Genomic DNA, 25,438 nt, shown 5'->3' with positions numbered 1-25,438 from the left:
GGCATAAAAAGAAAGTGCAGCTGTTACCTTCACTGCAACAGACAAGGCAGTTGGCGTTCTGCTTCTGGGCTGCAAATCTGCTCTCAGCATATCACAGATCTCAGCGACAACTTCTCTGCGGAAACGCAGCCTTTTGAGACAATCAGCCTCACTCATGTCCAGGTACAAGCGCCTGGCTCGATATTGTCGATGTGGGTAAGGTCTCCTGCCCATCAACCTGCGGGCTATGACGTTCCTGGTGCGGTGAGCTCTAATCAATTCTCTCCTAGGTAGTGAATTGATGGCGAACCATTGCATAATCCGTGGTGTAGAGAATACAGCACCCATTCTGCAAATTTAAGTTTAAAAGTGTCTAGCTGTCTGCCTCTCCCTGTCCCTGGCTGAATGGCCTCAGTCCCCTTCGCAGCTCGAAAGCTGCTTGGTATTTCCTCGGCTGCCATCCAGCCACTGACGCCGCCCCTATCCCGTGGCCGAATGGCCTCAGTCCCCTGCAGCTCGAAAGCTGCTTGCTCTTTCTTCGGCTGCAGTCCAGCCACTGATGGAAGGAAGTCCTGCCTGAAGCACCGCAGCTCGAAGGCTGCTGCTGCTTCACACAGGTAGGAACATGGAATATTTAATCTTTGCTTTCTTTATAAATTTTTATTCAGGTTGGATCTTTATTTGTATAAGCATGACTGTTGAATGATTGCAGAATTTAATTACTTCCTTCCCCCCCCACCTCTCTCCCCCCCCCCCTCGTTCCCTACGCCTAATTTGTAACCTACGCCTGATTTGTAAAGTGTAGGCAAGGTTTTTCTGAGCGTACAAAAATCTTCACTTACTCTATTCTAAGTTAGTTTGGAGTAAGTTTTCACTGTCTAAACTTTCAAAACAGGCGTAAGTGGCTGGACACGTCCCCTTTTGAAAAAAAACTCTGTTCCAAAGTGAAACTGTTCTAACTGACTAGAACTGGAGCAAACTAAATGGCGAGAATTGCAATTTCTAAGATACTCCATTCTAAACCAGTTGCTCCAAAAAAACAGGAGCAACTCAGGCCCCATAGAGAGGAAAACTGGCCCTACAAGTTCTCAGTCTTCAAATCTGGTTGTAGATTGTAAGGCTTGTTAATATCTCTTATGGATTGGTTTTAAATTTCCTGGTCTGTGAATTTTTATCTTTAAAAATAATGACAACAGTTTACTCATAAAAAATGCACTAACGCTTTTTATAATTATATCTGCATGAATTCTAACTGGGATGATATCATCCTGATGACATTTGTACTTTCTGCAGAATTTTGTCTCATTTTAAACTATATGATGTCACTGTGTCTATGGAGTACTGTCGGAAAGAAAAGCAACGACGTTGTTCTGGTTACAATTGAGGCTTGTTCCCATCACACTTTGCTTATGCTCACTGTAAAGTCAGCTTCCATGAGTGGGTCCTTGCTGAATGGGATGTAGCATGCTTCAGGATTTCTGGATTATATTGACTATTTTATGGATGTCTCACCATTAACTCCTGATCTCTCTGATGAGGTCAGGGGCTCTCACTTCACTGAGAGACCATGAAGTTCATACTAAACTATGAATTGAGACCTTCATTGTTTTTGCAGCCAGTGCATAATTGCTGTTGCAATTTAATATGCGATGCCTCTAGTAGGAGTTGTATATTTGATTTGCCTGCAGATCATAAAGCAAAAGAACAACAACTCTTAACTGAAGCAGCAGTTAACAGAAATCAGTTTGGAATTGGCAATTGTGGTTCAGCTACAATCTTATTAAAAATGTCCAATATTCCAATTTTTATGACTGAAACAAGACTAACTCCATTCCTTTGTTGTCCTTCTAACCATAAACGGTGTGATTATTTGCAACAGATTTTTGAGTTTCCTTCTACGCACGACCGCCCTGGACTTCACCTCCACTCTGTCCCACACATGCGCAGACTACTTGAACCCGAAACCGGAAGTGGGTCCTGTATCATGAGGAGCCCAGAACTGCTGCTGATCACGTTGCTTTGCAGAGGAGCCCGGAGTTGCTGTTTTGCAGATTTAGACTTTTGCCTAAAATATCACTATGATGATCCACATGAACATTTTCATGGCCTTCATGGGAGTGAAAAAAATCGTAGGTAGTGAGAGACTGGGGACAGAAAGACTGGGGGTGGGGAGAAGTGAGAGGGAGACTTGGGCCGGGGTGGGTGGGGAGGGGGGACAGCCCTGAACTTGGGCTAGGATGGGGCCATGAACTTGGGCTAGGATGGGGCCATGAACTTGGGTTGGGATGGTGCCATGAACTTGGGTTGGTGGGTGTCAGGAACTTGGGTTGGTGGGTGTCAGGAACTTGGGCTGGGGGATGGGGAAGGAATTTTTGGAGGTGAGGGGGGGGGAGGCAAGGTCTTAACCTGTGAGTGTGAGCTCTCCTGTCTAGAGTCGGCAGTCAGAATGGCTCGAATTACACTTTGCAAAGTCATAGATTACATAGGCAGGGTAGTTCAAATTACACATTCCAGAGAAACTGCTGGGTGTGGGTTTCTAAAAAGAAAGAGAGTAGCTAAAGTAAACGTTGGTCCCTTAGTGGACGAAACTGGGGAATTAATAATGGGAAACAGAGACTTTGAACAAATATTTTGTATCAGTCTTCATGGTAGATTGAGGAAGGACATTCTTGCTTTTGAGTGAGTACAGCGAAGGTTCACCAGATTGATTCCCGGGATGGCAGGACTGACATATGAGGAGAGACTGGATATACTGGGCTTGTATCCACTGGAGTTTAGAAGAATGAGAGGGGATCTCATAGAAACATATAAAATTCTGACGGGATTGGACAGGTTAGAGGCAGGAAGAATGTTCCCGTTGCTAGGGAGTTCCAGAACCAGGGGTCACAGTCTAAGAATAAGGAGTAAGCCAATTAGGATCGAGATGAGAAGAAACTTCTTCACTCAGAAAGTGGTTAACCTGTGGAATTCTTTACCGCAGAAAGTTGTTGAGGCCAGTTCGTTAGATATATTCAAAAGGGAGTTAGATATGGCCCTTACGGCCAAAGGGATCAAGGGGTATGGAGAGAAAGCAGGAAAGGGATACTGAGGTTGAATGATCAGCCATGATCTTATTGAATGGCGGTGCAGGCTCGAAGGGCCGAATGTCCTGCTCCTGCACCTAATTTCTATGTTTCTAAGTTAAGACACTAAAAGCATCCCAATAATTGATAATCAAGGGGCTATTGGGAGGGGGAGCTTAAAACAATCACTATCACTAGAGAAAAAGAACTAGGCAAACTAATGGGACTAAAGGTGGAAAAGACCCCTGGACCTGATGGCCTGCATCATAGGGTCTTAAAAGAAGTGGCTGCAGAGATAGTGGATGCATTGGCTGTAATCTACCAAAATTCCCTGGATTCTGGAGAGGTGCTAGCGGATTGGAAAACCGCAAATGTAACACTCCTATTTAAGAAAGGATAGAGACAGACAGCAGGAAACTATAGACCAGTTAGCCTAACATTTGTCATTGGGAAAATGCTGGAGTCCATTATTAACAAAGTAGTAGCAGGACATTTAGAAATTCATAATACAGTCAAGCAGAGTCAGCATGGTTTTATGAAAGGGAAATCATGTTTGACAAATTTGCTGGAGTGCTTTGAGGATGCAACAAGCAGGGTGGCTAAAGGGATAACCAGTAGATGTCGTGTATTTGGATTTCCAGAAGGAATTCGATAAGGTGCCCCATAAAAGGTTACTGCATAAGATAAGAGCTCACGGGGTTGGGGGTAATATATTGGCATGGATAGGGGATTGGCTAACTAACAGAAAACAGAGAGTGAGGATAAATGGGTCATTTTCAGGTTGGCAAACTGTAATTAGTGGGGTGTGCTGGGATCAATGTTGGGGCCTCAACTATTTACAATCTATTTTAATGGCTTGGATGAAGGGACCGAGTGTAATGTAGCCAAATTTGCTGATGATACAAAGAAGGGTAGGAAAGCAAGTTGTGAGGAGGACACAAAGAATCTGCAAAGCAATATAGATAGGCTAAGTGAGTGGGCAAAAATTTGGCAGATGGAGCATAATGTGGGAAATGTGAGGTTATCCACTTTGGTGGCAAAAAATAAAAAAGCAAATTATTATTTAAATGGGGAGATATTACAAAATGCTGCGGTACAGAGGGACCCGGGGGTCCTTGTACATGAAACACAAAAAGTTAGTATGCAGGTACAGCAAGTAATTAGGAAGACAAGTGGAATGTTGGCCCTTATTGCAAGGGGTTTGGAGTATAAAAGTCGGAAAGTCCTGCTACAACTATACAGGGCGTTGGTAAGGCCACATCTAGAGTACTATGTATAGTTTTGATCTCCTTATTTAAGGAGGGATATACTTGCATTGGAGGCATTTCAGAGAAGGTTCACGAGTTTGATTCCTGAGATGAAGGGGTTGCCTTATGAAGAAAGATTGAGCAGGTTGGGCCTATACTCAAAGGAGTTTAGAAGAATGAGAGATGATCTCATTGAAACGTATACGATTTTGAGGGGCTTGACAGGGTAGATGCTGAGAGGAGATTTCCCCTCATGGGGGAATCTAGAACTGGGGGGCATAGTTTCTCCCTCCCTCCCTCCCTCTCTCCCCCTCCGTCTCTCCCCCTCCCTCCCTCCCTTTCTTCCTCCCTCCCTCTCTCCCGGGGAGCCCTGTACATCCCCAGTGTGCCGTACAGGGCCAGGGAGGAGGGTGGGAATCATTCCCTTTCAAATGTGGAGAATGTCATGTATTCAACCAGCATTGTAACCCATGTATAATCTGACCTAAGTTGTACACTGTGAGAACAATGACCACTAGGTGGGAGACACTCCTAACCTGGACCTTCAGGTATAAAAGGGGAAGCTCCACCCACTTCCTGCACTTGAGTGCTAAGGAATAAAGGACAGGTCACAGACTGACCTTCTCTCAAGCATGGGCCTCGTGTGCATTTATACTGTATAGTAAGGACGTATCAATGGCGACAAGAAACTGGGATTTGAACCACGCGAGCATGGCCACTAGCAGAACAGACGAGAGGTACTGTGTTAAGGAATGGTTGCGACAGAGATTCAACATTGTTAAAGCAGCACACAGTTCTCCAGGCAGACAAGGGCAGTCGGGCATGCCCCAACATGTAGTCGAACCCAGAGGGGGAGTTCGACAGAGACAATGGCAAGCTGAACGGCGATTCACGCCATTGCAAGGGACAATGCGGCCAGTAATGGGGCCATCAACACCTGTTAATGGCGCAATCAAGGGCAATAACAGGGGCAGTCAGGGACGATCGACTGGCAAGGGACCTTTTGTTCCAAACCGCAGCTCATGCTGGAGGCGTGGAGGCACACACTCAGCCGGAGTTTGCAGAGGTGAGCAAAATACCTGCAGAAATGAACTCTGGGGGAAATCCGCTGGAAGCTGAAATTCAGCGAGTTCATGTGGAACACGTATACAGTTCATACACCAGGACACCACCGATAATGATGAAAGTGCTCCTCAATGGCATCCCAGTATCAATGGAGTTAGACACGAAGGCCAGCCAGTCCCTGATGGGTATCAAACAGTTCGAAAAGTTGTGGGCGTCCAAGGCCAGGAGGCCAAAATTATCGCCGATTGACGCACAGCTACGGACTTACACAAAGCAGATCATTCCGGTACTAGGCAGCGCCACGCTAGTCGTGACCCACAAAGATTCGGAGAACAGACTGCCACTCTGGATTTTCCCAGGGGACGGTCCCGCACTACTGGGGAGGAGTTAGCTTGCTGTCATGAACTGGAAATGGAGCGATGTCAATGCAATTTCCTCTGTGGAGCGAGTATCATGCTCACAGATCCTGGACAAATTTGACTCATTATTTCAACCCGGCATTGGCACTTTCATGGGGGCCAAGGTAGTGATTCACATAAACCTGGACGCCAGGCCAGTACACCACAAGGCCAGAGCGTTGCCGTACGTGATGCGGGAAAAGATAGAAGGCGAATTGGACCGTCTGCTGAGGGAAGGCATCATCTCGCCAGTTGAATTCAGTGATTGGGCGAGCCCGATTGTGCCGGTGCTCAAGGCGGATGGGTCGGTCAGGATATGTGGCGATTACAAGGCCACCATCAATCGGGTGTCACTCCAAGACCAGTACCCGCTACCGAGAGCGGAGGACCTCTTTACAACGCTATCCGGTGGCAAACTTTTTTAAAAATTGGACCTGACCTCAGCTTACATGACCCAGGAGCTGGCGAGTGAGTCGAAGAAGCTGACCACCATCACGACACACAAGGGGTTGTTTGAGTACAACAGATGTCCGTTCAGGATTCGCTCGGCCGCCGCGATCTTCCAACGAAATATGGAAAGCCTCCTCAAGTCGATTCCAGGGACGGTGGTTTTTCAGGACGACATCCTCATTTCGGGTTACGATACTGAAGAATACCTCCACAACCTTGAGGAGGTGCTACGCAGACTGGACTGGGTAGGGCTGCGACTGAAAAAGGCGAAGTGCTTCTTCCTAGCTCCAGAGTAGAATTCCTGGGGATGAGGGTAGCAGCAGACGGGATCAGCCGTACTGCGTCCAAGACGGAAGTGATCCAGAGAGCACCCAGACCCCGTAACACGACGGAGCTGCGTTCGTTCCTGGGGCTCCTGAACTACTTTGGTAACTTTCTTCCCAAATTGAGCACGCTGCTAGAGCCACTACACGTGCTCCTAGGCAAAGGTCGCGAATGGGTCTGGGGGGGACAGCCAGGAAAGGGCTTTTAATAGAGCACGCAATTTGTTATGTTCCAACAATCTGTTAACGCTATATGACCCATGTAAGAAACTTGTGTTAACGTGCGATGCGTCGTCCTATGGTGTCGGGTGTGTGTTGCAGCATGTCAATGCCAAGGGTCAGTTACAGCTGGTAGCTTATGCCTCCAGAAGTCTGTCCCAGGCAGAAAGGGGCTACGGGATGGTAGAAAAGGAGGCGCTCGCATGCGTATATGTGGTGAAGAAAATGCACCAGTACCTGTTTGGCAGGAAATTTGAGCTGGTTGCAGATCACAAACCCCTAATGTCCCTTTTGGCCGACAACAGGGCCATAAATGCAAACGCATCGGCCCGCATACAGAGGTGGGCACTCACGTTAGCCGCCTATGACTACACAATTCGGCACAGACCGGGCACCGAAAACTGCGCCGATGCACTCAGCAGGCTCCCACTAGCCACCACTGAGGGGGCTACCGAGCATGCAGCTGAGATGGTCATTGCTGTTGAAGCTTTCGGAAGCGAAGGCTCACCCGTGGCAGCCCGTCAGATTAAAGTCTGGACAAAGAGAGAACCACTATTGTCTCTAGTCAAGAAATGTGTCCTGAATGGTGACTGGGCAGCCAGGTACAGGGCATGCCCTGAGAAATTTAAACCATTTCACTGGCGCAGGGATGAACTCTCGATTCAGGCCGATTGCCTACTGTGGGGAAACCGTGTAGTCATGCCCCAGATGGGCAGAGAGGTGTTCATCAGAGAACTCCACAATGGGCATCCGAGCATTGTCACGATGAAGGTAATTGCCAGGTCACACGTTTGGTGGCCGGGGATAGATGCAGATCTGGAACTTTGTGTTCGCAGGTGCAACACGTGTGCCCAGCTGGGCAATGCGCCCAGGGAAGCCCCCCTTAGCCCCTGGCCATGGCCCGCCAAGCCTTGGTCACGCATCCATGTGGACTACGCAGGTCCTTTCATGGGGAAAATGTTTTTGGTTGTAGTAGACGCCTACTCCAAATGGATCGAGTGTGACATTTTAAATTCAAGCACATCCTCTGCCACGGTAGAAAGTCTACGGGCAATGTTCGCCGCCCACGGTCTACCGGACATCTTGGTCAGCGACAATGGCCCGTGCTTCACAAGCACTGAATTCCAGGACTTCATGGCAGGCAATGGAATTAACCATGTTAGAACGGCACCGTTCAAGCCGGCCTCAAACGGCCAGGCAGAACGAGCAGTGCAGATAATCAAACAGGGGATACTCAGAATCCAAGGCGCCTCCTGTTGGCCTATAGATCCTGACCACACTCGCTCACAGGGGTTCCAACCGCAGAGCTGCTAATGAAAAAGACGCTCAAAACCCGGTTATCCCTTATACACCCCACCATGAAAGAAATTGTCGAGAGCAGAAGCCAGTCACAATATGACTACCATGACAGGAATGCGAGGGCGCGATGTATTGATGTAAATGATCCTGTTTTTGTCCTCAACTATGCTGCAGGGCCCAAATGGCTTGCAGGCACTGTGGTTGCCAAAGAGGGAAATAGGATTCTGGTAGTTAAACTTACCAATGGACAAATCTGCCTCAAACATGTGGATCAAACAAAAAGGAGATTCAGCAACCCCATAGAAGAAGCAGAGGAAGAACACGATGTAGAGTTCACTCCACCACAGTTGACCGAACACAGGAACCAAAGGGAGGAGAGCCCAGTCACTGTGGGCAGTCCGGACAGGCCTGAGGCACTGCAAACAGCAGACACTTAGGCCAGCACCCAACAACCGGAGCCCCAACTCAGGCGCTCTACAAGGGAGCGTAAACCACCAGAGAGACTCAATCTGTGATCCCAATAAGACTTTCGGGGTGGAGGTGATGTCATGTATTCAACCAGCATTGTAACCCATGTACAATCTGACCCAAGTTGTACACTGTGAGAACAATGACCACTAGGTGGGAGACACTCCTAACCTGGACCTTCAGGTATAAAAGGGGAAGCTCCACCCACTTCCTGCACTTGAGTGCTAAGGAATAAAGGACAGGTTACAGACTGACCTTCTCTCAAGCATGGGCCTCATGTGCATTTATACTGTATAGTAAGGACGTATCAGAGAAGGAATCCTTCACTTTTAAATGTACAGAAGGAATATCTTCATCTTGGGTCTCACTATCTGTCCCTCTCTCTCTCACTCACTCTCTCCCCTTTCTCTCTGTTGTACACTCTCTCTATCAGTCTCTCTCTTTCTGCCTCTCTCTCACTCTCTCTCTCTCCCCGTCTCTCGCTCTCTCGGACTCTGTAACAAGTGTCCTCGTGCAAAATGGCTGCTCAATTTCACCCAAACTAATCCCACTGCCCCGCTCTCTCCCGATAGCCCTGTATCAATCCCCAAACTAATCCCATTGCACTGCTCTCTCCCCATAGCCCTGTATCAACCCCAAACTAATCCCACTGCCCCGCTCTCTCCCCATAGCCCTGTATCAATCCCCAAACTAATCCCATTGCCCCGCTCTCCCCCCATAGCCCTGTATCAATCCCAAACTAATCCCACTGCCCCACTCTCTCCCCATAGCCCTGTATCAATCCCGAACTAATCCTACTGCCCCGTTCGCTCCCTACAGCCCTGTATCATCCCAAACTAATCCCACTACCTCGCTCTCTCCCCATAGCCCTGTATCAAATCCCAAAACTAATCCCACTGCCCCACACTCTCCCCATTTAAAATGGAAATGAGGAGGAATTTCTTCTCACAGAGGGTCGTGAATCTTTGGAATTCACTACACCAGAGAGTTGTGGAGGCTGGGTCATTGAATATATTTAAGGTGGAGATAGACAGATTTTTGAATGATAAGGGAGTGAAGAGTTAGGGGAGCAGGCTAGAAAGTGGAGTTGAGGCCAAGATCAGATCAGCCATGATCTTATTGCATGGCGGAGCAGGCTTGGTAGGCCAAATGGCCTACACCTGCTCCTATTTCATATGTTCTTATGTTCTTATGTCTTATCCTCCAAGGGGACCAATAAGCAATCTGGTCATGTGATCAAGGGGACCCATTCAGAGCATTTTTCTGTTGCAAATAATCTTCCACAACAGAGCTGCAAGTGTTTCAGTTTACATGGTAGATAATGTTTTTGGTGAGTAAACTACTGGTTATGTTTAGTTCTTTTTCTTTTTAGCTCTTTTCTCTGACCTTTATATGCCTCAACATCGATTTACTCTCAGTTTTGTCTCTGCAACAAGCTGCAACCAACTGAATCACAGTAATTCTGCCATGCTCCTTTACATGAGTGTCTAATTTACTGTGAAATATCAGGAGCTCTTAATATTGTTTATCATTGTTATCTTTGTACAGTGCCTTTTTAATCTATTCCTGTCATCTTTTGTTTCTCTGATGTGATAGCTTGATTGATAGCTTGCATTTGGCTAGAAGTTTAGAATTGACAATGACTGGTCAACGTTGTAATATTGTTACTGAGTTACTCCATAAGACATTTATGCAAGAGTGCTATTAAGCTAAGTTAATACATTTTAAGCCAAATAAATATATTTTAGATACTGACATTGCTATATAATTACATTTCCTATTATTACTGGGTGATAGAAGACTAAACAAAGACAAGAGGCAAACCAGCTGTTGGTTACTAGGGTTTCAAGCCTCCATATTTGAGAGTTTAATTAGTGGTTGTCGGGTATTTGCAGTACCCAGCTGACTACACAAGCACAACTCAACACACAGAAATTGGAAATAAAAAGGCTAAAATGTGGATTTTGGAACTACTTGTAATCATAAAAACACATGGAAGGGGTCAAATAAAGTTATAGTTAACTTCGTTAGCAACAGATTAGCCACCAAGTCTTGGGAGATAATAAAGAGATGTATATTTTCTCCCTATATGTTTTTAAGTTAATGAAACCAACTTTATTTAATGGGTTGAATTATGCAACTTTGCGTAACTTTACCTAACGGGAACTTGGGGCTAGATTTTCCACTTTTTTTTGCATGCTTAACGCCCACTTAACGACCATTTTACAGCTGAAATGACGTATAACGCCCATATATTGCCCATTTAGCCACAAAATGGAAACTGACGGGCATTTTTCGGAAACTTATCACCGAGCGTTACTTTCCCCATGTGCGTAACGCCGGTAAAAAATAATACTGCCCGCCCACGTTTTTTGGGTGGAATCATCAGAATGGGCGAAATCAACACCCATAATATCGCCCAGCGTTACTTTCCGCACGGAATTAACGCCGAGATTCAATAATACCGCCCGCCCATTTTTTTTGTCGTAAGGAGCTCATTTGGCGAAACTAACGCCCAGGAGATCGCCCACCGTCACTTTCACCACCTCGCACACATATCGCCTCAATATCGCTCACCCAAAAAAAGGCCCAGAAAAAGTGGAACTGTTCTATACTAAAGCCAGCGGTGTGGCTGCCATTTTTAAAATCGCAGTTCGTTTCATTCAAAAGGCTGCTTCAACTTCGGGGGAGTTTGCATTGACTCTGGAGTTCTTCTCAGGTGAAGTGACCATCTCAACAGACATATTTTCAGACTCTGGACTATTGGGGGTTTACTCTAGGTGTATTTTAGTGAGGAAATTATTGCTTCTGATCAATCGCTATTATACTTTCATTGCAATGGGGCCAGCCATTTCTCAGCCTACATCGATTAATACGCAGATGCACATCATTATGTCCCCAATTTAAGACATGCAAGAATGAGGAGGAAGGCCAGACTATACACACCCCGCACGTACAGGGAAAAGAGGACTTACTTCGACGTCTCCGACCACACCTGCCTTCGGAGTCTGCGCTTCCACAAGGTGGTGATCAATGAAATATAGCAGCCTGCCATCAGGACATCAGTGTCGGTTGAGGTCAAGGTCACCGTGGCACTGTCTTTCTACACGTCTGGGTCCTTTCGGGCCTCCGCAGTCGAAATTTGCCCTCTGCAGTCGAAATTTGCCCTCTGCCTCACCATGCAACCCATTGCTGCATTAGACAGGTCACGGAGGCTCTGTACGCGAGAAGGATGGACTTTATCAGCTTCCCCATGACCACGGAGGCTCAGACTGACAGGGCTGGAGCATTCTATCACATTCCTAAATTTCCCAGGGTGCAGGGAGCTATACAGTGCACTCACATCGCCATGCGGCCACTGTCATGTATCTCACACTACTGTACATAACTGTATCTTACCATGCTATACATGACTGTAACTAGAGATGACCTGTAACCACTAGCTTACCTTACCACCAGGGGTGCACTTGCAGGAGACACTGGATACCTGTCCCACACAGGTATATAAGGACAGGTCTCAGGCAAGTGTGGCATTCGAGAGCTGTGTAATAAAGGTGCAGGTCCTGAGTGACCTTGACTTCAACATGTGCCTCGTGTGAGTCTGCATTGCAGGGACAGGACTTTACAGCCACCTTCTCAGGACCCGCAGTATTTTCGTAACAGAAAAGGATTTCACTCTCTGAAGGTCCAACTAGTTGTCGACCACAACCAGATCACCATGTCAGTGAATGCCAAATGTCGGGGCACCTTTGATGAGGCTCACATCCTGCGTGAGAGCGCTGCCTCTGACATAGACACATAGAAACATAGAAAGTAGGTGCAGGAGTAAGCCATTCGGCCCTTCGAGCTTGCACCACCATTCAATATGATCATGCAACTTCAGTACCCCTTTCCTGCTTTCTTTCCATACCCCTTGATCCCTTTAGCCGTAAGGGCCATATCTAACTCCCTCTTAAATATATCCAATGAACTGGCATCAACAACTCTCTGCGGTAGGGAACTCTCTGAGTGAAAAAGTTTCTCCTCATCTTGGTCCTAAATGGCTTACCCCTTATCCTTAGACTGTGTCCTCTGGTTCTGGACTTCCCCAACATCGGGAACATTCTTCCTGCATCTAACCTGTCCAGTCCCGTCAGAATGTTGTATGTTTGTATGAGATCCCCTCTCATCCTTCTAAACTCCAGTGAATACAGGCCCAGTCGATCCAGTCTCTCCTCATATGTCAGTCCTGCCATCCCGGGAATCAGTCTGGTGAACCTTCGCTGCACTCCCTCAATAGCAAGAACGTCTTTTCTCAGATTAGGAGACTAAAACTGAACACAATATTCAGGTGAGGCCTCACCAAGGCCCTGTACAACTGCAGTAAGACCTCCCTGCTCCCATACTCAAATCCCCTAGCTATGAAGCCAACATACCATTTGCCTTCTTCACCGCTTGCTGTACCTGCATGCCAACTTTCAATGACTAATGTACCATGACACCCAGGTCTCGTTGCACCTTCCCTTTTCCTAATCTGCCGCCATTCAGATAATATTCTGCCTTCGTGTTTTTGCCCCCAAGTGGATAACCTCACATTTATCTGCATTATACTGCATCTGCCATGCATTTGCCCACGCACCTAGCCTGTCCATGTCACCCTGCAGCCTCTTAGCATCCTCCTCGCAGCTCACACCGCCACCCAGCTTAGTGTCATCTGCAAACTTGGAGATATTACACTCAATTCCTTCATCTAAATCATTGATGTATATTGTGAATAGCTGGGGTCCCAGCACTGAGCCCTGCGGCACTCCACTAGTCACTGCCTGCCATTCTGAAAAGGACCCGTTAATCCCGACTCTCTGCTTCCTGTCTGCCAACCAGTTCTCTATCCATTATCCCCAATACCATGTGCTTTAATTTTGTACACCAATCTCTTGTGTGGGACCTTGTCAAAAGCCTTTTGAAAGTTCAAATACACCACATCCACTGGTTCTCCCTTATCCACTCTACTAGTTGCATCCAAAATTCCAAAAGATTTGTCAAGCGTGATTTCCCTTTCATAAATCCATGCTGACTTGGACCGATCCTGTCACTGCTTTCCAAATGCGCTGCTATTTCATCTTTAATAATTGATTCCAACATTTTCACCACTAACCGGTCTATAATTCCCTGTTTTCTCTCTCGCTCCCTTTTTAAAAAGTGGTGTTACATTAGCTACCCTCCAGTCCATAGGAACTGATCTAGAATCGATAGACTGTTGGAAAATGATCACCAATGCAACCACTATTTCTAGGGCCACTTCCTTAAGTACTCTGAGATGCAGACTATCAGGCCCTGGAGATTTATCGGCCTTCAATCCCATCAATTTCCAAAACACAATAAGGATTTCCTTCAGTTCCTCCTTCTCACTGGACCCTCAGTCCCCTAGTATTTCCGGAAAGTTATTTGTGTCTTCCTTCGTGAAGACAGAACCAAAGTATTTGTTCAATTGGTCTGCCATTTCTTTGTTCCCCATTATAAATTCACCTGAATCTGACTGCAAGGGACCTACGTTTGTCTTCACTAATCTTTTTCTATTCACATATCTATAGAATTTTATATGTTTCTATGAGATTCCCTCTCATTCTTCTAAATTCCAGTGAATATAAGCCTAGTCAATCCAGTCTTTCTTCAAATGTCAGTTCTTCCATCCCGGGAATCGGTCTGGTGAACCTTCGCTGCATTCCCTCAATAGCAAGAATGTCCTTCCTCAGATTAGGAGACCAAAACTGCCCACAATACTCAAGGTGTGGTCTTACTAAGGCCCTGTACAACTGCAGTAAGAGCTCCCTGCTCCGATAGTCAACTCCCCTCGCTATGAAGGCCAGCCTGCCATTTGCCTTCTTTACTGCCTGCTTTGAGAGTCAGCCACAAGGATAATGCTGGATGCTTGGTGATAACCAATATGGCCTAGCCACCTGGCTGATGACCCCTCTGCGTGACACCCAAACCGAGGCCGAGAAGCGATACAACCAGAGCCACAGAGTCACATGCAATGTGGTCCACAAAACAATAACTGTGCTTAAGCAACGCTTCAGATGTCTGGACCACTCAGGAGGGGAGCTACAATACAACCCTGAGCAAGTAGGTAAATTTGTGGTCGTATGCTCCATACTGCACAATCTGGCTATCAGGAGGGGCCAAGAATTGTCAGAAGAGACTGATGCTCCACCTCAGGAGAGAGAGGAAGAGGACGAGGGGCTGGACGCTGGCCAGACAATCAGGCTGACTATGCAACCATGCCCACGACCCCGTCCAGACCGCAGGAAAGGCCCCATGGTGGCTACATAGCTGCAAGACTCTTTTGTGAGGAGCTGGTATCTGAACGATTTGCCTGAAAGAACGTTGCTGTGAGTGACAACGCTGACACACCGCTGTGTGTGCAGCTCAGACATCAATGGTGCCCATTACCTTGGTACTAATTAAAGTTTACATTGATTGAAGTTAAGTTTTATTTAACCCTTTCATGTTAAGGAATCACCAGTGTGTTACGGTCCAGCTATCTGAGACAATGTGCAACAAGGTTATGTGCAATAAAACATTTTTTACACCAACATTGGTCTGAAATCATAAGTATCACAGGCAAAAACACCCAACCGCTGCCCACACCTCATTTTTTCCACCATTGACATTAATCAAATGTTCAACATGACCAGCAACACAGAATACAAAGGCAAAGCAGGAGGGTGGTCCCCTCCCCCCATACATTACAACAAATTGCATACACCAGATAGAAATATAACACAGCCATCACCTGCAGACATGCACCTCACTTTCCTTCCCCCCTCCCCTTCTTCTCCTCACCTCTACCCCTTCCCTTCCTTGTTCCACGGCGCCTGGCCGAGGAGCTCCAAAGGCGGTGCTTCATTGGGGGGGGGATGAAGGCAAATGCGGTGGTTGCACGGGTACGGGAGCAGGGGATGCCGAGGGGGCAACATTCTCTGATGCAGAATCAGGATCTTGGTCCTTGCTCTCATCTGTCATTCGCAGTGGTGGTGCGGAACCTAGGGGTGGAGTGCTGTGCTCGGGGACCACTGGGAGGCCTGTGCCAGCAGTGTTCCTAGCTATTGCATCCAGGGCCTCCGCCATCCGCGGAATGTACTGAGTCATGGTGGCCAGCTGTTGGGATATGCCTCCCAATGCTTTGAGGAGCTGGTCACCGATGTCAACAGTCCTCCTGGACAACTATTCCATCTCTCCGCTCTCATGTGGCGCTCGTCGACCAGACCTGCTGCGTCCACAAAGCTTCCGCTGGGTCGGCGTCGTCTTGGGAACAAATGGGGTGCCCTGTGGCGAGGTGATTGGGGCCAGTACCTCCAGAGTGGAAATGGGAATGACCGGAGGTGGAATGACTTCTGGAGCGTGGCGATGCAGGTTCCTTGAAGTCGGCACTCTCATCCGTGGAGCACAGACCCAGTGGAATGACAGGCGAGAATTGGAGCTCCTCAGCATCAGATGTAGAATCGTCTGGAGAGTCAGGCCCTGCGCCCCCACCTTCTGGCCTCTGTGGTCTTGCCTGGGGCCGCGCTGCTGGCTGAGCTGCAAAACACAAATGAGGTTATTAGAGGAGAAGGGGGTGCTCGGGTCACAAAGTGAGTCCAGCGCTACACACAGCATATGCACGACAAAAGCACCACCGCTATCAAAATCATCACAGACATCACATTTCATTACCATCAACACATTGTCCATTACAATGATTTTTATTTGGCCAGCATTATTTCTAGGACAATTTTAGAAATCATCTATCATATATGGTTGTTTGGATAAGAGTGGGTGTGCCATCTATAGACATTACATCACATAATGGTGTAAGCTTTACTCACGTGGCATCATTTCAGGGTCTGCAGATGCATCTGTGGCTGTCCGGGGGTGCTTTCCCACGAGTGCGAGCACCCACTCCTCCATGTCAGTGATATTGCTGGAGACTGGTGGGCCCCCCACTCTTTCGCCTCTGCACTGACCTCATCGTCGATAGCTTCTTCTGTAAAAGGTGACAGGATGTCATGGCATGAGATCATTGTGTGATATCATTGCTAAGTACTGTCACAGAGACTGATACAACACATAACCGACAGATGTAATCATGATTATTATGATATTATCATTGTTTACCTAAAGACGTACACCGTGACTGCAGGCTTTGAGTAAAACATTCCCGGTAAAAGTGGAAGACTTCACATCTGCTGATAGTCACTCATGACTGTTACAAATCAAATTATATAAATATATAAGTACATGTAAATAAATGTAATACTTACTCTTGCGGAACCCACAAGGTCGTTCCATCGTTTGTGCCATTGGTTGCCCTCACGCACCTCGTTGGTCGCCAACGAGACCACCTCTGTTATTTCGGTCCATATCTTCTGGTAGGCCTTTGGGGTGGGCTTCCCACGCCCTCCCTGTGTCAAATCACCCCAGCGTAACTCGACCTCCTACAGGAGGGAGGCATTTGCCTCGTCTGAGAACCTCCTCGCTCTTTTGCACCCTCCAATATGCTCCTCTCCCACCTCACTGCTCTCTCCAGCATCAGTCTCCACAGTGTACTGTGATGCCTCTTCCTCTCCCTCCAGTATAGGCCAAATTTAGGCAAATATGTGGCTGCAGCAGCTAATTTTTGTTTCCCTATTTGCTGTAAAGTTCTAAAGTCTCCCTCCTTCCTCCCAAAGCAGCCACACCACACCCAGACACGTCTTCTGTCCCTCTCAGCTCCCTCTCTCTCTGTCTCCTCTTCTGCGCATGTCATGATGACCCTTGACCTCCTGAATCGCGATAATCGAGCGTTACCATGCCGTTGCTAAGGACGGTGACAATTTACGACAGAAGGTCAGCGAGATTTAACGCTACCGCCCATTTCATATCGCTCGTGGTAATGCCCAATTTCAAAAATGGAGACTAGATGTTTTGAGAATGGGCGAGAAGCCGGCGATCTAAAAACCCATTTTTACCGCCCACACCGGAAATAACACCCATTTTTGGGCGATAAGCACAAAAGTGTAAAATCTAGCCCTTAGTCTCACTTCTACTGTGCAACAAAGCTCCTTAAATATGCTTTGGATAAGTTCAGAGGGTATCAAGAATCTGAATGGGTTGGGGGAATGTCTATCGGCCAGACTCATGACTTCAGCTCTCAATTTTTGGCAGATAAGGTGCTGAAGGTATAGCTATAGAGCACTAATACATATATTTATTTTTGACCATTTCAAGCATATCACATCTTACTGTTTAAAATGCATAACTTCTTAATTGTTTTCATGTAACATTGCCTTGCTCACCCAGTGCATGTGTAGAGCGAATGCCTGCATAGAAATAAATACAGCCATCCTTCAGCACACAGTAATGCTGAACCCATACGTCCTTGTTCCTATCCACCTGGTAAAGGAGGCCAAGACATTCTGGGCTCTTGATAGCCAAAGGTGGAAGGTTGGCATTGTGGCGGGTCACATCCACCCAGACGTGATGCTATAAATGAAGGGAACTCCTTGTTAACACATTGGTATTTATTAATGTTACAGTCCCCACCACGAACATCATCCGTGCTAGGTTTGCCAACCCTTGAGGACTGTCCTAGAATCTCCAGGAAATGTAAATTAATCTCCATGACAAGGCAGTGAGCAACCCGGGAGTAAAATAGAGGCAATTTAATTTTTGGGAAAATAAATGTACATATTTTAAAGGGTCTAGAAATAAACTTACCTATTTAACATAATTTTAAATGTTTAAATTATTTTTAAAAAATTTATTTTTCTGTACTTTAAAAGTTTTACACTGATAAAAGGAGGCCATAGGAATTTGAAGGACATTCTCTGGGCAGAAGTTGGACAAATAGCCCGCCTGCGGAGGCCCTTTAGTTTCTGATGCACTAGATCTATCAAGCGAATTCTTGACAGATCACAAGTTCCGGGTTTAGGCGCATGTGCTTCGCATACCTGAACCCGGAGCTTGTGGGGCTCCTATGGGGGCACGCGCACCTCGTACACGCCCATGGGGAGTGTGAATTCAGGCCCAATGTGTTTTTTGCCTTTTCTTTGAACACTTTAATTTTTGATTGTAAAAATGTTGAAGATGGAAACAAAAAGGCTGTTTGATTAACAGTCAAAGTCTGTTCACTTTCTAATTGGCATGGATAGGCGGTGTGGATGGTGGATGGACCAATGGCGGAAGTGTGGGGGCGGGACAGTTTGTGACAGGAGGTCATGTGATGAAACCTTCAGGAATACACCTAGCCAGATTTGTCATCCCTAATCCACGCTTATCCCGGGCAGCTGCATATATCGGGAAAATGGCTAACCAGCTGTCATCGTCATAGGCCTCAAAGTATTAAAGGCTCCAGCTATTTTTGTGCAGTTCAGTACTTACCCGATTGAAGCTGCCCATATATGAATCCGTCTTCTCTTTTGGTTTTGTTGCTGTGTTCGCAGCTGAAAATCATCATGGAGAGAACTGGCAGTGGACATTTCTCAATACACACAGTGCGAACAGCTGATGGAGACTTCGGGCAGGCTCAATCAACCTTTCGCATTGTTAACTACTACGAGAAACAGTTGGAAAATGGAGACTTCAGGCGGCTTCATTCACATGGTTTAACCACCACCACGCACAGCGGGTAAATTGCAGCAGCACGAACATGCCCGCTATATGAGGTAGGGAATGTAATACATTTAATTTCACGGAGAAACATCAACAACATTTGAAAACACAAAGGATAACATGAGTGGAAGCTTTCAGAGCACCAACACCTAACAAAACTTAAGTATGCAAATAAACCTAAATATGTGGCATTAGCTATTGTATTATTTTTAAAAAAAACACTAGAATGGGCAAATTACAAAGACTTAAGCAGTACACACTAATATAAATGGTTGATGGAACCTTTGGCCTTACAATTCCACGACGTCGCTCCAAGTATCCCGTCAGAATTATGGCAGAAACCCCAGAAAACTCCTATAGAATTTCATGGCCTTTAAACTTTCTGTGACACAGTGATTCCTTGTTGAAAGTTTTACTGATTTTTTTTTGGTGATATTTTATAGGAATAAACATTTAATATGTCAAAATATTATGTTATGTTTACAGCAACTTAAGGAATTTGACTTATAAGACTTACAGCACCAAAATGAGCAAATAGGTTAAAAATAAATGAGCAGGTTAACATTTAAAATAGCAGGTATTGATGGCTGAAGTACTGTGTACTGCCATGAAGGGGGAGTTAGGTTTGATCTCTCCCCAACCCAAAACATTTGAGTTCCAGACCTCCACTGCATCACTGTAATGTGGAGACTGGGTGCTTTCCTATGGATAGGGAAGGAGAGATGCCAGAGGGAGAGTTATTCCCACACTGCTCTGTTAACATCTTCTAGTGTTAGTTCAGAGCAACATTCCTAGAGAGCTGGAGCATCTCACCTTCCTACCTTCTGCTTATACTTGTGTGTGGCTTGGGGAGGCAGAGATAAAAGCACAACGGGGGCAAAAATGCATGGGAGATGCAACATGGGATCGGAATAAGGCCCACTACTTTACATCCTATTGGAAAGAGTCCACGTTACTAGGGGTGTATCTGGAATATCCACCAGGAGGCAGGAAAGTCTAACGCTAGTTGCTGTTTCTGAAGGGGAGGGGTGCAAGGTCCCTCCTGGAAAGAACTCAGATTGTTCCCAGTGGCTCCTTTGAAAAAGAAGTACATTTAATCTATGCGCTGAAAATTGCGGCCTCGCCAAGTGTGTATGCACCCTGTGAAGCCTTGCACATGCCGGATCTTGGCGCACAATGCACACGTGCCGAGAACATCCGTGCTAGGGTTGCCAACCCTCGACGATTGTCCTAGAATCTCCAGGAATTGTAAATGAATCTCCAGGACAAGGCAGTGAGCAACCCGGGAGTAAAATAGAGGCAATTTTAATTTTTGGGGAAATAAATGTACATATTTTAAAGGGTTTAAAAATAAACTTACCTATTTAACATGATTTTAAATGTTTAAATTATTTTTTTTAAATGTATTTTTCTTTGACGATGACAAATGGTTAGCCATTTGTCCAATATATGCAGCTGCCCGGGATAAGCGTGGATTAGGGATGACAAATCTGGTTAGGTGTATTCCTGAAGGTTTCATCACATGACCTCCTGTCACAAACTGTCCCGCCCCCACACTTCCGCCATTGGTCCATCCTCCATGCACACCGCCTATCCATGCCTATTAGAAAGTCATCAGTCAAAATTTCTTTTGACAGATCCAACACATCTGTGGGAGAAGGACATTTGCGGAGCAGAGATTGGGCTATTTGCCCAACTCTTGCCCAGCGAATGTCCTTCAAACTTTTATGCCTAGTAAAAGCAGGCGTATAGTCTACTTTTACCAGTGTAAGAGTTTTAAAACCTAGAAAAATTAAATTTAATCACACATTTTTATATTAAAAACTCTGTCCATTATTTTTAACCCTGTTAAAACACATTAAAAAAAATTCTCCCCCATTTTTTTTTCTAAAACATTTAATTTCATTCAATTTCAATTAATTTAAAATATGTGTGGTGTTGTTTTTATTTATTGTGTTGTGTTTCTTGTTTTAGGGGGGTGGTATTCTCATTGATAGTAATGGGAACTCGTAAAAGCAGAGCTCCCATTATTATCAATGAGAATACTACATAGTGATTGGTGGTCTAGGCCCACGTGATTCCAGGATACGAATATGTACCCGGAAGACATATTCTGTAAGCTGCACAGTGAATGAAGGCCTCTGATCGGAATCCTACGTTCCGCTGGGATCATCAGGTATTTTTGTAATTTTTTGGGGGGGGGTCAGAGGCGTTTGTCCAAAGGAAGCCTCCGACCGCAATAATCCCCCCTATATTTTTAAATTACGTTTCTCCTTAGGGCAGCTGGGATCCTCTGAGGGCTGGGGGTGCAGGAACTCCCAATGTAGTGAGTTGCTGCTCCACCCCACCCACTCCTATGTTGATTGCCTTATTTGGGCCAGCAGAGGCTCTACCACCAGTAGGCCATCTGGGAAACACCTGTGCAAAATTGGAACCTGGCATAACCAGGTCCTGGACTCATTTACAACTCTTTTGATGTATTCCTATGCAGGAGCTCCAATGGAAGTGGGTTGGAAGTGCTGCAGATTTTGGGCACCCAAGGAATTTACCTTCAAGTTAGAAAAGACAGGACACTCAATGTACTGTAACAAGCAAACGTGTACAAGTTGCAGATACACATTTAAGAGGGGAAGACCAATTAGCTTACAGAACAAAATGTATTAAAAAGATTTTACTTGCTCAGATGATTTTATCAGGCAATTAACAAAAAAGAGAACTATGTTTCTATTATGATTCTTGTGCTAAGTACCTGATGAACAGGATGTACTGCTCGCTCCATCGCTTCCAGCCACCTTCAGCAAGTAGGAAATAAATGAACATACTTTCATTTAATTAGAAGAAAAAGGATAAATCAAAGACAAGGCAATTAAAAATACACACAAGTGCAGGCTTCTATATTACAATATACTGGCAATTACAATATTAAGCTACATTTGTTTCTTCCCAGTGGGCATGCGTAAAGAAACAAAATTGGATTGGAGGCCCAAACCAATTGAGCTGCCTAGTTAACAAGAGATCCCAAACATCCAAGTTATTCAGTGATGAAACTGTGGCCCCGGAATAACGCCAGGGTATACTGGCATATGGCTGCTTAATGTATTCATCTGAAATCCTTTGTTCTGCTGATTTAGCTATTTATTTTAATGCAGTAACTATTTGTACGAAGTCTGACTTCTGCGCATGTGCAGAAGCGAGAGTTAGGACAAATATCACTGACTCCGCCCCCACAGCGCAATTCCCATTAACCCTTTTCTGCACATGCGTCCAACATCACGTTGGCTCTGATCCATCCAGCAGCAGCCCTGAGGCCCGAGTAGCCGAACGCATCCGCCGAGCCTCCCATAGCGCCGAACCCCGATCGGGCTGCGGGCTCCGAGCCTCCCACAGCCCCGAGCAGGCCCCGACCCTCCCACAGCCCTGATACCCGAGCCTCCCGCAGCGCTGGGGAGAGCGGGCAGCGGGGAGAGAGAGAGGCAGGCGGGAAGAATGGGGAGAGAGAGCTTGAGGGGAGGGGAGGGGAGGGGGCAGAGAGAGATAGAGAGAGAGCCTGGGGGTGGGGTGAGAGGCAGAGAGAGAGAGAGCCTGTGGTGGGGGGGGAGAGAGAGCCTGGGGGTGGGGTGGGAGGGGGAGAGAGCGAGAGCCTGGGGGGGGAGAGAGAGAGAGAGCCTGAGGGTGGGGTGGGGAGAGGAGAGAGCCTGGGGGGGGGGAGAGAGAGAGAGAGCCTGGGGGGGGGGGGGGGGGAGAGAGAGAGAGCCTGGGGGTGGGGTGGGAGGGGGAGAGAGCGAGAGCCTGGGGGGGGAAAGAGTGAGAGAGCCTGGGGGTGGGGTGGGAGAGAGAGAGAGAGAGAGCCTGGTGGCGGAGAGAGAGAGAGAGAGAGAGAGCCTGGGGGTGGGGTGGGAGGGGGAGAGAGAGAGCCTGGGGGTGGGGTGGGAGTGGAGGGGGGGAGAGAGAGAGAGCCTGGGGTGGGGGGGGAGAGAGAGAGAGAGAGAGCCTGGGGGTGGGGTGGGGAGAGGAGAGAGCCTGGGGGGGGGGGGGGGGAGAGAGAGCCTGGGGGAGAGAGAGAGAGAGAGCCTGGGGGGAGGGGGAGAGAGAGAGAGAAAGAGCCTGGGGGTGGGGTGGGGTGGGAGGGGGGAGAGAGAGAGCCTAGGGGGGGGGGGGGTGTGAGAGAGAGAGCCTGGGGGGGAGAGAGAGAGAGCCTTGGGGGGGGGGGGGGGGGAAGAGAGAGAGAGAGAGAGAGCCTGGGGGTGGGGAGGGAAGAGAGAGACACAGCTGGGGGGGATCGGAGGGGAGAGAGAGAAGACGGATCACGTTCTTTCTACCTCCTGGTGCGTGCAAGTTACAAAGGACATCATTGGGGTGGATGAAATCCAGAAGTCACGACACTGTCACTATTCACTTCATACCCAATAAACAGGTTAGCAATCCACACACAATGCCCCATCTGGGGGGGTGCGTGTTAAGGTTGGGTAAGGGTCTTCAGCTAGCAGAGGGATTGCTGGGGTAAGGGTCTTCAACTGGCAGAGGAATGCACTTACACTGGGGTAATGGACTTCAGCTGGGGGAGGGATGCAAATAACTGGGAGAAATTTCACGTAAATGTATTAAGTGTCAGCCTTGGCTCAGTGGTGTCACTCTTACAACAACAACAACTTTTATTTATATAGCGCCTTTAAAGTAGTAAAATGTCCCAAGGCACTTCAAGCAGTGATATAAGACAAAACAGATAAATTTGACACCGAGCCACATAAGAAGCTGTTACAGCAGATGACCAAAAGCTTGGTTAAAGAGGTAGGTTTTAAGGAGAGGTAGAGAGACGGAGAGGTTTCGGGAGGGAGTTCCAGAGCTCAGGGCCCAAGCAGCTGAAGGCACGGCGTCTGATGCTTGAGCAGTTATAATCAGGGAGGCTCAAGAGGACAGAATTTGAGGAGAGAAGACATCTTGCGAGGCTGGAAGAGATTACAGAGATGGGGGGGGCGGGGTGTGAGGCCATGGAGGGATTTGTAAACAAGGATGAGAATTTTGAAATCGAGACATTGCTTAATCGGGAGCCAATGTAGGTCAGCGAGCACAGGGGTGATGGGTGATCGGGACTTGGTGTGAGTTAGGACAAGGGCTGCTGAGTTTTGGATGACCTCTTACGTAGGATAGAGTGGGAGGCCAGCCAGGAGTGCGTTGGAGTAGTCAAGTCTAGAGGTAACAAAGGCATGGATGAGGGTTTCAGCAGTAGAAGAGCTGAGGCAGGGGCAGAGGTGGGGGATATGTAACGGAGGTGGAATTAGGCGGTTTTATTTATGCCACGGATATTACCTCTGAGTCTGAAGGTCACAGGGTCGAGTCCAACTTCAGGGACCTGAGCAGGTAGCTTAGGCTGAAACTTCATTGGAGTACTGAGAGAGTGCTGCACTGTCAAATGTGCTGTCTTTCGAATAAAATGTTAAACTAAGGATCTGCCCTCTTTGGTGGATGTAAAAATTGCAATTTTGAAGAAGAGCAGGTGAGTTCTCCCAGTGTCCCGGCCAACATCCCTCAAACCAACATCACTAAAAGCAGTGATCTTAGGTCATTTATTTAATTGTTGTTGTGATACCTTGTGTGCAAATTGACTGCACATTTCCCTACAATACACTTCAAAAATACTTCATTTAGGATGTGCTGAGGCTGTGAAAAATGCTGTATAAATGCAAGTTATTTCTTTAAGCGTTCATAAAGTAGAATCTCACTGCGTAATTTTAGTAATAGAAGAGATCAAAGTAAGTAAAGTCCCCACTGCACTCTCAATTCAGTACAGAGCAGAATTTTTTTATTTCTTTACCTTTTCATTTCCTGATTTGAAGTTGAACAGAAATAGAACACCCTGTTTCTTGTCTGTAGAGTACATTTAAAGACAAATGGTTTCCCCAGGCTTGTGTCAACTGAAACGTCGGCCCCTTCCAGCTTCATTACATCAAGTGGCTGGCACTTTCCTTCGTCCTACGTAAAAATATTGTTGAAACAAGATTAAATCCGAATCTAATAGCTCAGTATTCAAACTGATATATTTAATTCCCAGCACATTGCCTTTGTTGAGCTTTATTTCCCCTACTGAAAAGATATCTTCTTGAATGGAGAAGGTTTGACGTGTAAAATCATTTAAAAATCAGCTTCACAAGAAGAGTTGTTTTTTCTGGGGCTAAAAAGTATGGCAACAGGATGTAAATAAATGTACTTTAATGCTCAGTATTAGGAGCCCAAATGTGTATAGATATAAAATTCTTGGATATTTTGAAAACAAAATGGCGTTAATTGTGTTCATGTTGATGATGATGATGATGTTAGGTGAT

General features: G+C 46.6%; 1 protein-coding gene across 6 annotated transcripts in view; it reads right to left on the bottom strand.

The window, feature by feature from the left end:
- The window catches only part of pdzph1 (PDZ and pleckstrin homology domains 1), a 32,093-nt gene extending 9,603 nt beyond the window's left edge, over positions 1-22,490 (bottom strand). Inside the window, exons 1-5 of one of the 6 annotated variants that reach the window (XM_070884160.1) lie at positions 22,365-22,490; positions 21,868-21,910; positions 17,804-17,990; positions 16,355-16,512; positions 14,996-16,067 (exon numbers count right to left, since the gene is read on the bottom strand). In XM_070884160.1, coding sequence (XP_070740261.1) covers positions 16,361-16,512; positions 17,804-17,990; positions 21,868-21,910; positions 22,365-22,408 — 426 coding nt within the window. In that variant the 5' untranslated portion in view covers positions 22,409-22,490 and the 3' untranslated portion in view covers positions 14,996-16,067; positions 16,355-16,360. Of the gene's footprint in view, positions 1-1,629; positions 1,662-11,485; positions 11,728-14,995; positions 16,068-16,354; positions 16,513-17,803; positions 17,991-21,867; positions 22,342-22,364 lie in introns of those variants that run through there. The other 5 variants (XR_011593750.1, XM_070884156.1, XM_070884157.1 and 2 more) reach the window with 5 other exon arrangements.
- Positions 22,491-25,438: the final 2,948 nt, after the last annotated feature.

This window comes from Pristiophorus japonicus, chromosome 1 (genome assembly GCF_044704955.1).
Source record: "Pristiophorus japonicus isolate sPriJap1 chromosome 1, sPriJap1.hap1, whole genome shotgun sequence".
Lineage (NCBI taxonomy): Eukaryota > Metazoa > Chordata > Chondrichthyes > Pristiophoridae > Pristiophorus > Pristiophorus japonicus.
This window is presented reverse-complemented; position numbering and strand designations above follow the sequence as displayed.